This window comes from Buteo buteo, chromosome 26 (assembly GCF_964188355.1).
Source record: "Buteo buteo chromosome 26, bButBut1.hap1.1, whole genome shotgun sequence".
Taxonomy (NCBI): domain Eukaryota; kingdom Metazoa; phylum Chordata; class Aves; order Accipitriformes; family Accipitridae; genus Buteo; species Buteo buteo.
In genome coordinates, this window is record NC_134196.1 from 10416942 (window position 1) to 10428434 (window position 11493).

The window sequence follows — 11493 nt, forward strand, 5'->3', positions numbered from 1 at the left end:
TCAACAGTGCAAGATGGCATATCATTTGACGTGCATGTGTGTTCACTAGATGTGTTAGAGGTCATCAGACATCCGAAGCTACGTCCGACTGGATGCTTCCATTGAAAGTAATGGCATAGTTCCCATTTAATTCAATGGGATCAGGAACATTGCCTAGTTTGGGTTTTGTTTGGATTTCAGCTTCTACATGAAAACTTGTATTGAAAATATTTATTTTAAGGCTGTATAGCACTTACTTTTCTGTGCTTCAAATAGCAGCTAGGATTTTATCGTGCAATTAAAACTGCAGAAGGATACTCATTTAATGTATTTTTCCAGTCATGAAATCATGATCTCATCCTGGTTTCATTCCATTATTCCTCTAAACTTTCTTGAGACCACAGAAGCATCATTTTTCATAAGGACCTCCATTTTTCAAACAGATGACCCATGCCCTTTATGTAAATTCTTTGAAAAGAGTTGTAAACACTCTGAAAGCATGTTTTACATCCAACGTACATGTACACGACATTTTACATGTCGAATTCAAGGCTATATTTTACTTTCTAACTTGCACTGCGTCACACTTATTCATTCTTGTTATGTTTGTAGGACTTGACAAATAAGGAATAAAAACTTACCTGGAATTTCTTCTCAAAAGAGAAAGCTTGCAATAAGATCCTGTAGATTAAAAAGTCATCAAGTTAAATGGGTTTTTTACAGCCTCACTCTGTATTTGGTAAACAACAATTTGTTAATTTTGTTCTAAGTTTTCCAGAGCATCTTTACACACTTCTTCTCTTCCCAAGGGATGTAGCACTACATGCCTTCCTTCCTGAGAGTTTGATTCTTTCAAGTGCTCATCACCTGCAAGTTTTCATGGCCTCAGCTCTGGTACATGCTGCCATCAAAAACAGCAAAGGCTTCATAGTTCTTCAGAGACTTAGACCAAAACTGGTAAAATACAAGAGGTGCTCAGAGCTTTCCAGAATCAAACCTCTAGGGTGGTTACCTATAATAATTTTCTGAATGTTACTTGTAAAACTCAGTCGTAAGCCATTTAAAATGCTCTAGATATTATGCTTTAAAAAACCAAAACAAACAAAAACCAAAAACCCCAACCCTCCTTTCTCATATTGCCTTAGAAATCTTTATAATTGTTGCAAGAGAACTATCTACAAGATCCATTTGCACTACATAAAAAATAAGATTGTTTCTATAACCAGAAGAGTGATGATTTACCCTAGCATTCTAAAAATCCTTAAACAAACTGCAGGTGCAGTCTGATGAAACAAAATCATACCCTATTGAAAAACACTATCTGCTTACTCATCTGGCAGTAATGGCAAGAAAGCCAAGAAACTTCATTTACATTCCTAAATAATTATTTGGTAACAAATTCAGACATAAAAATGTATCTTTTTAAAAAAAAAAAAAAAAAAGCTGTATTTTAGTTTCTACATTTGTCAGAGAGAATGGTGCTATATAGCTTTTTAACCTGTGTTAGTTTTTTTTTATTTATGAATTCCAGCAAAGGTAACAGAAGTTGCTTCATAGTGATAGAAAAAGAAGTAGCCATATTATTAAAATATTTAGAAAAATCTTTTTTAAAATTAGCATTATTGCAAAAAAGTAATAAAGCTCTTACCTTGCAGAGAGGACAGCAGTGAATGAAGCAAGAATATAGTCCACGGTATCATTAAATTGAGCTTTCCCACAATGTTCATTTCAGTATAACTTAGCAATAGGAAATTTATCCAAATTACTGGCTTTGATTACGATGGCATCTTAGAACTATGTATTTCTACAGTGTGTTTAAATCCTTTAGAAGTTAGATAGTTGGATGCATTATTTAATATAATGCAACACAAAAAAGGAAAAGAAAAGGAGACATCAAGCTTGGTAGCTACATACAGCTTCAGGAGCTTTACAAGTGTTGCATACAACTTTCTGGCTGCATGTCTCTCATTAGCAATGCATGGTAACTCCTCAGCAGAGTCTGTATTAGTTACACTTTCACTAGACCCGTATTACTCCTCTCTTGAACTGAATTGGCCCTTTATAACATAGCAGACAATGACATAGAAATGTTGCCATGTCATGATGGTTTGAGAGTTCCTTCAGTTGTCACACACACCTTTGTGTGCTTTGAGGCTTGCGCTGAGTGCTGCCCTTTACTGCTTATCACAGTGAAATATTTTTTTGCAGACCCTGCAATGATGCTACTGTATAAACTGTAACCAGATAGGTTTAGAGATTAAAATATTAATGCTCTTTATCTGTTCTAAAAGGTAAGACATGAACTTCCATTAAATAATACACCTGGATTTTTAAGAATATTTTAGACATATTTTTGTGTATAGTTTGCTTTTATCACAAAAGAAGGCTTCCCAGAGGACAATTATATTTCATTTTTCACAAAATGTGTTATGAAAATTTCACATTAGCAAAAAGGAGAAAGAAGTCAACAGGACTGATGGGGTTTGTTTCTAATTTTCATTAAAATACAAAAATATAATTTCACCAAAACTAAAAATGATCATATTTTAAAACAGAAAAATCTTACCTGCTTTACCCTAACAGAATCATTAAAAAGCACAGTTTTAAAGACACATATAATGCTAATTGAAACCGATACTATTCATTTTATTTTGCAAAGCCTATCTTTTGCCTAACCCTCCACTCTTCTAGGATGTGCTTTGTGAGACCCTCTGAGCATGCTACAGAAGGTGGGTTTGGACCAAAATAAAATTTAGAAGTTGATGGCCTCTCTCAGGTGAAAACGTCTCCCATCATTTCTTCTAGCCCTTTCTCTTCCCTGCTCCCCAGCTGGACTAGAAGAAAAGGCAAGGGAAAACACTCAACCTCTCCAACCATAGACAAAGACAAGACCCTGTGCCCACACAGCAGCCAGCAGTACTCACGCAGGTTCGGGATCACTGGCAGTCCAAGGATACTTACAGCAAACTGATAGATAACACTACACTGTGTTTGGAGTATTTCTTAAGAATTATTTTTATTACTCTTGGATCTGAGAAGCTGACATTCACCTAATTCACATTTTAAGAGGCTTTTTCCTGCATTTTTACTTCCGACCGGATAGGGGTTTGTCCCATGGACTCGCTGCTTATCTGCAGCTGAAATGCATCTCCCAGCTTAGTTTCATCTGCTCCATGTGGTCCAAAACCATTCCAGACCGCAAGCAGAAGCAAAAGAAGTGAGTTCCTGATCCAAATTAACACACTGATGTAGTCATACACAGACCGTGAACTCTTATGTGGGCACCTACGTCACAGAAAGTGACAGACGCTACTCAACATGTCACCCTCTCACAAACCTGCTCTTAGGGGACGATGCCTTAGGTTGCTCTCAAGCTCAGATGAATCCAACCGTTAGAGCTTCCAAGTTCCATTACCAGTCTTCATGTTATCTTACTTTGAAGCTAAGTCTGGTTTAGAAACTGTTTCAAACTCTTCTCAGAAACCTGACCTGGGATTCTTCCCTTCCTCAAGACCGTATTTCAGACCATGCTTCACATGTAGCTTCACAAATCTTTCCATTAATAGAAGTGAACTCTTTTGGTTTAACAGAAACTATCAAAAATAGAGGTTTGTTTGTTTTTTTTACAATTTTTCTACAGCAAAGTTGAGGGAATATTTGGTACACGCTAGTATTTCACAGTTGTTTAACTTCTAATATTTAAAAAGCCGGCCAAGCCTCATCAGCTGCAAAGGGACTTTGTAAGAGTTAGAGCAATAGGCTTCATTAGGTCTGGATAACTCTGCTCAAGGAAGGGTAGGAAACAGCACAGTCCCAAGCACACGAAGGATGTTAGCTAATAAGGAAAAAGAATTACTCAGCCAAGTACATTGAACTGTAACTCAGAGGACTATATTAAGAAAGAGATAAAAAAAACTTGAATCAAATTATATCGATGCAATGACACATATTATCTACACAAGTAGTAGAATACTCACAGATCAGGACTTCTGAAAAACTTGAACAGAACAAATGCATTAGAAAATAATCACTTTTATAAGAACAACACAATACAGAACACACCGGTCCACACTTAAAAAATGCTAGTGTTACATTTTTAAGTTACAGATTTTTCTTTTAAAATAAAATTTAAACATTTCAATGTTAATATATTTGTATATTATAGTCAAAATTAATTTGTCCCAAGTTTTCCAACATAACATTTGAGAGGACTTAATTTTTTATACAGGTTACACAGCTGATCAGGATTATAAACAATGGGTGAGAAAATAACCACCTTCAGAGCCATGGGTACAAGCTTGCCTTGGATTGGAATTGGATCTGCTGTCATTGTTAACAAAACATGACACTTTTTAGAGCTCACACTCCAGCCTTCATTGAATGGGTATTTTCAACAAAGAATTCAAGTGAGACCACATTTTGATGTGTGCACCTGACCTTCCTAAGGATTAGCATCAGTGAAACTAATGAAAAAGCTGGACAATACGAGGTTAGGGGCATTTCTTCTTTTCCACAGCTGCTCAAGAACCTCACTAGGGGCTTGAAGATCAAACTGTTACTATTTCTCTGCCAAAATGTTTCTCTGGCCAGGGCGGATGCTTAACAACAAGAGCTCGATTGCCATCGCTGCAGAATCAGGACATCAGGAAAGGAAACATTTTTATGAACAGGTTTTCTCCTTACACCTTCAAAGTTCACAGTAGTTACACTTCCCCAATGAAGTTAAGCCCTCTAGTGGGTGATCAGTAAGAAACCATTTAGAATAAAAATCTTCAGCCACCCAGGCAGACACCAGCCCGATACCATGAACATTTCTCATTTAGAAAGCAAGTCTGTGGGGATGACATCACTTTACAGGATTAATGGGGCATTTTTATGGGATCAGAGTTCAGTTCAAGCATTTTTATTATGCTAAGGGCCTTTTGGTTGAAAAAATGACATGCAGATATCATCTCTGGATATATTAGTAGCAATGCGGGTTTTATTTTCAGCCTTTCTATAAAAGAACAGCAAAACAAAAATCCCCAATTGTTACAAGCTGTTCTGTGGGCAGAAAAACTAATACATCATATTTCCCCATAACTGTGAAATCTACCCCTAAAGTTACTGGCATCAGGTATTGCATCTCCCCCGACTCCCTGAGTTTCACACCACAGTAACTTTGTGTCCTTCCTTTTTCCCTGCATCCAACTGATCTAACAACTAGGCGAGAATCAGTTTTGGACAAGCCACAGCATAGGGTACATATGTGCCAACTGGCAAACCAATACACATTTCCTAAGCAATGAGTGAGCCATTGCTTTTCAGTCACCAAACAACTAAAAGGCTTATTTTCCTCAGCTGAAGCTAATTAACATCTATCAAGTTGAAGTCAGCCCTGCATAGCATCTTTTCCTTAGAAAGCCAGGCTAGAAGGCAGAACATTGCAGTTTTCACCAGCCCAAGAGCTAGAATAATTTGTGAGCAACTCTACTACAAGGTAGAAACTCCGAGGAACTCGCTGGACAAGAAACGGGTCAGATCTGAGGCTGCAGAAGAGGGGGACTGAGGAACACAAACCATGCATCTTGCCAAAGAGACAGCAAGTTTCTGGAATAGAGTAACTCGTTCACTTAGACAAAAAATCCTGGTATGTAATTTGGTGATAGAACATACAACAGTCCCCTCCACTTCAGTGGGAGCGTGAGGGGTTTGAATAAGCATTCTACTTCTATTCAGGTCATATAATGCAGGATTTTGTGGCACACGCCGACAGCTAAAATGGGAGAGGGATGGATGAATTCCTTTTCAGAAGGAATTTGTTCAAGTTACGCATTTAACTCTTGAATAACTACACTTCAGTGAAGATGCCTTAAATGCCTTTCTACTGAAGAAGCAAAGAGACCATAACAAATATTAACATCTGTAAAAAGCCACGAGCACCTGTTTCCCTTAACTAGAGCAAAAGGGCAAAATTGTACTATTCTTTCCAATTCTCCAACCCAACTCGCAAAGGAAGCTGATTTAACTTCATGTTGACCGAGCACACTGAAATGACCTATCATTAAAAAAGTGAGAACAAATACCACATTAATAGAAAGCCCAACAAAAATCTCAAGTATCAACGTGCTCCTTGTAACCATTTCAGTATCGGCATACGACAGACACAAAATACCACGCTTAGAGAGCAATATATCAGAAGCAAGGCTCTGAGTTGCTTAGTCTCCAACATTTCCTCCAGTTCCTCTCCAAACTGCTTTTCAAACATAGGGAACAGTCCAGGGCTGTGCCCATGCCTCTTGGGTCCGCTCACATCCAAGCCTCACTCAATTACTTGCAACTCATCCGAGGGACAGAACCAGCCTCTCCAACAGCCTTTTGTTGGCACACCCCATGCCTTACTCAGAACTTCACTCTTCCTCTTTGTCCCCGGGAGATCACTTCCAGAACAAAAATCTTCAGTTTCAATGGATGAGAAACTGGAACTTCTCCAACATTTCTTTTCAGGTTTAATGCACACACACCCTAGCTAGATCTTTGAAAATTACTGTTGTATTTTCAGCTCCAGGTTTTTACCACTTACTTCCCTAAGGCCTTCAAATTGCCTCACCTAGCTCATGACATAAGCAACCATCTGGCTTCCAAGGGGATTTTTCCTTTTTTTTATTAAATCATTTAATGTTGTTCTCCAGGTCTACATCCCTTTGTGCGTGTACTGCATGAACTTGTGGTTGAAGGATGAATCATTTAGACCCAATCTTATTTGTAACACAAAATCCTTATGTTTTACATTTACAAAATACTATTTTGAAACAGAATATATGGGGTTTGTTATTTAAAAAAAAAAGTTCCCTACATTTAGACATACTAATCCAGAACTCTGCCTCTGTATTATCTGGTATGGCAAGAGTTCAATAAACCTCCCTCCCCCACCCCCATAATTACTTTGGTTTTGACATAAACTTTAAATACAAACATTAGAAGAGCCACCTGAATACCCACTTGAGCACTACACTGAGGGAGTTACCCTCAAGGGGATAAACTCCTTGCCACTAAACACTACGCAAGCACAAACAAAAGCAGTTCATGCAGATGGGACAATACTCATTACCATATAATACTCCATAGTGGTGTCGGAACTTCACTCTCAGTGTGGTATTTCAGACAAATATACAAGGAAAACACAAGTCCTTCGCAAGAACACAAACTGCCAGCGCAGAAGTGTATGCAGAAAGATGCTTCATGCGCTGCATTACGCTAGGGCGGCGTACTAAAGCAAGTCACATAACACACGATACAGAAATTACCAGCTAGGAATCAGATCCACGCTTGTACGCGTTACGGACTAAGTCTGTAACCAGGCTCAGACATTTTCACATTGGAATAACACAGGCTACTCACATTGGTTCACAACACCAGGAAGAGTGGCCATCCAGGTACTGGAAAAGGTCCATGTTTGTTTAGATTTACCAGAAAGGCACAGATTGAACTCTGCTTTAATGAACTGCTACACTGTTGCATGTACCCACAAAAAACCAGGATGTAAGCCGTCTTTATGTTCTGATAACCACACACTTATCAACAGGAGAAAGCTCTTCTTTATTCCCAAGACCATATCTATCTAGACTAGAAGGGATAAAAGAGAACTGCCCACAGCCCTCTGATTTTACTTTAATACCGATCAACCTGTGTATCAATCTTAAGTTAACACAGTGAAAAATCTATTTACCCACACAGAAAAATGCAATTTAGAAACATGAAATTTATCAAATTCTCTTTATGTTTATTGACTGTCACATGACCGTAGAAGTATTTTAACGGTAAGACTTCTGGTAGCGCGCACGAGCACCAGGTCCTCCAAATTTCTTGGATTCACAACGGCGAGGATCTGCAACCAGCAGAGTCCTATCATACTGGATGAGAATATCCTTGATCTCTTTCTTAGAAGCTTCATCAACATCTGTTTAAAAAAACCAAAACTTCAGTTTAAGAAGTTTCACATGCAACAAATCCATATTAACATTTTTTGCACCAAAACTACCAGAAGCCATGTATTTCCACTTAAGGCTAATAGAATAATCAAAACAACTCACATTTTTGATAGTAAGCCACCAATGCTTTGGAAATAGCTTGACGGATAGCTGTTAAAAAAAAGATAATGGATCAGTAAGGATTGCAAATGTATTTAAAACTTAAAAACAAAGTGCCAGTTACCTGAGACACTTGCTGTCTTGTTTTTTGCCAAATTGTCCTTTCCCTCCTTAATCTCCCCTCCCACATACCCCACATGACCTTTACTTCGGCAAATTGAACAAATCTGTGCCAAGAGGCCACCCACAGTTCATGTGTTGATTTGACAACTGCCAGCTAGCCAAGGAATTGTACGAGGGCAGTCTGATCACCCTCTCTCCCGAGTACTAACATAGGTTCATCCTCTACCGAGCAGTCAGCTTTCAAAACCCTTAGAAACACAATCCTCTGAAACACCTGTACTTTTCAACAAGCACAAAACTGATCAGTGTGTTCAAAGACTAAGGAGGTAAAAGGGACAACAGGACAGTATGAGCAGTTCTTCTGGCACACCTCAATACAACAAGCCTGTAGCATAGTAACACAGTAATCAGAACTCAAACCAGGAGTATGGGAGTAACTGTAAAGATGTTGTTAGCCTGTTCTGCCAGAACATCAAGAACAGGATTTTGATGAAAATCTGAATTTTCTGAAAAATTAATGCAATCAACTTTGAGACTGAAACATGTCTCTGCTCTTTATGCAGCTTCAGCTCCGCTTCATTAACCTATACCCAAACTGAAACAGCAGAACAAATCTATCATTTATAAAGAGCAACCCTATCAACAACTAATGCAAGTACATTCTCAATCTTCTCTGCAAGGGAAAAGAACTGCCTAGCTTTGCAGGTCAGCTGAAAGATGCTTCTGAACAACGTGGAAATTTACAACTAAACATATAACTTCTAGTGGTAACTTCCCTTTTCCCCTCCCAAAATCTTTGTGCCCAGCTGCACTGTAACTGTCCTGTCACACTGCAAGACACACAGATAATTTCCTCACAGTTCCTCAAAACTTCATCAATTTACTTCACTCAACTCACTCCAGATGTTACAGCTTTGCATATAAAATATAACCAATAAGGCTTAGGAAAAACTGCATTTGCACAGTGGAAAAAGAAAAAGAACATCAAGATGCACAAGTTACTATTCTAAACTCAAGCCTCTTAAAATATGTGGCTTGACCTGTTCCAGCCCACACCGGAGATCCCACCAAAAATCATACCGTAGATTTGTGCTACATGGCCACCGCCCTTTACACGGACTCTGATGTCAACACCAGCAAACCGTTCCTTCCCCAGGAGGAGGACAGGTTCAAGCAGCTGGAAAACAAAACACAGAAAGAAAATTCATTTGTGATCAAAAACTACAAAGATTAGAGCTTGTAATAGGTTTATCAAAAGCGAAGTTATTGAATGTTCTGAAAAACGGAGCCTTGATTTTTACAAGCGCACGCCCAAATTAACTACATCTCTTGCAGAGCTCTTTAACATTTACTACTGCTGTTATAAAATAGATTTACTGAAGTCTTGAATTTTTTTATTTTTTTTGTTTCAGAAATCTTAATAGCAAAGCATATGCACACAGGAATTAAAAGCAAGGCAATAGTTCTAAGTAAAATGCCATAACTACATCAGAAAAATAAATCAAGTTTATTAAATTCAAGACCTGAAGTAATTTGTAGGTGGTTTTCTCCAGTATTTATTATACTTTTTAGTTCTCTAGTCAGTTTTAGATTCTCTCAGCAGTATTCAAACAGCTATTTTACTAAGTCCTAAACAACTTTTAAAAAGAAGGGGTTTAAGTCATCCATTTCGACTTAGAAAATGAATATGAAGTGCTAAAATACTTCACGTAATTACAGTAACACACATGAATCCAGATAAGCGAAAAGCTCACCCTTCCCAACAAGGCAATCACAGAAGGACAGTTTTCTGAATTTTTCTAACAGCGTCTACATTTTAGGTGATCAGGTAACACACAACCAAAAATTTAGTACTGTCAGTAAGGCAAGCAACTCTTCTCCATCCCCAATCAATTATGCATATAAAAGTTTTTTAACACATAAGGTGGGGGCGGGGGGAGGCTGGGTGGATGCTTACTTTATACTGCAGAGTTCTGGGCTCAATCATTTCCAGAGGTCTTCCGTTCACCTTAATGAGGCCATTTCCTCTCTTGCAGTGGGCAACAGCAGTTGCTGTTTTCTAAAAATCCAAATGTGTATTAGCGCAGCATTTCCCTTTTGCACTAGTGGTGTGAAGTGAATTTCTATTTAACAACCTAAAAATCATAGTCCTATGCCCAAGATTAGTGTCTCACACTACACAAAACAGTACCCCTCCTTATGTTCCCAGGCATTCATTCACTCGAAGTATAAAGGCACCATCTTAATAAAATTATATTTAATTTACAGTTAAAAATACCATATAGTCACACGTAAAATTTAGTTATAAATGAGGTAAAGGTGCCCTCTCCATTCTGCAACACGGTATTTTTGCGGTTCATTTCCTCACAACAGCCTATTACTTAGAATTAACTCGAGCCACTGGATCCCCGCAGCACAAACTTCACCTTCCCTTAGAATTAACTCGAGCCACTGGATGCCCGCAGTACGAGCTTCATCTTCCCCACCACCAACCACCTCATTAACACGGCTATCGGACACCAGCAACGACAAACCGGGCCCCAGTGGCCTGGAGACAACAGCGGCGGCCGCTCCCAAGCGAGCCGAGCAGATCTCCGCCCCAGAAGGCCCGGGCCCACTCCCAACGAGACCAAATCCTTCCCCTCTACCCCCCCCCCCCGCGAACGCCGACGACACGGCGGCCGCTCCGCCACCTACGGACCGGGACACGTGGAGCTGCAGCGCAGGCCTCGCCACCGCAGGCCCCCCCCCGCCAACACGGCCCCGAAGAGGAACCGCCGCCGCTCCCGAGCTGGGGCCGAGGGACCCCGAGCGCGTAAGGCCACAAGGCGCGGCCCAGCCCGAGAGGCAGGAGGAGAACGGAGCGGGCCTTGCGCCCCGGCCTCACCTTCCGCCCGAAGACCTGGACGCTCTGCAGGGGACCCTTGGCCGGCATGACTGTCTCCTGCAAGAGAGAGGGAGGCGGCGTTAGCGCTGCCGGGGGAGCAGGGGGGGGGAGCAGGGGGCGAAAGGGGCGGCCGAGACCGGAGCCCGCCGGACACTCACCCTCCCCTCAGCGGCGGCACCGGGAAAAGGCCGAACGGGGTTTCCCAACCTCTTCTCAGGGGCGCCCGCGCCGCAAAGCGCAACGCCGTCTTCCGGCAGTGCGACAGAGAGCGTGCGCCGCCCGCCCCTCTCCTCCGTCCGGCCGCGCTTTGCGGCAGCGCCGGGCGACCGCCTTCCGTCGTTACCCGCCGTCCCGGGGGCCGGAGGGACGATGGCGAGGCCGGGCGGAGGGGCCGCGCCTCTGTCTCTGCCTCTCCGGCTCCTTCTGGAGGGGCTG

At 40.8% G+C, this 11493-nt stretch overlaps 2 protein-coding genes across 2 annotated transcripts in view; both read right to left on the reverse strand.

The window, feature by feature from the left end:
• OTOGL (otogelin like) overlaps positions 1–1706 on the reverse strand; it is a 97497-nt gene extending 95791 nt beyond the window's left edge. Inside the window, exons 1-2 of the mRNA XM_075057983.1 lie at positions 1628–1706; positions 621–660 (exon numbers count right to left, since the gene is read on the reverse strand). Coding sequence (XP_074914084.1) covers positions 621–660; positions 1628–1706 — 119 coding nt within the window. The remainder of the gene's footprint in view (positions 1–620; positions 661–1627) is intronic.
• Positions 1707–7720: 6014 nt separating this feature from the next.
• On the reverse strand, positions 7721–11326 carry RPS16 (ribosomal protein S16). Its single transcript, XM_075058180.1, has 6 exons — positions 11217–11326; positions 11059–11115; positions 10129–10230; positions 9252–9348; positions 8052–8099; positions 7721–7918 (listed from the first exon to the last, which is right to left on the reverse strand). The coding sequence occupies exons 2-6, from the start codon at positions 11104–11106 to the stop codon at positions 7773–7775; spliced, it is 441 nt and encodes a 146-aa protein (XP_074914281.1). The 5' UTR covers positions 11107–11115; positions 11217–11326; the 3' UTR covers positions 7721–7772.
• Positions 11327–11493: the final 167 nt, after the last annotated feature.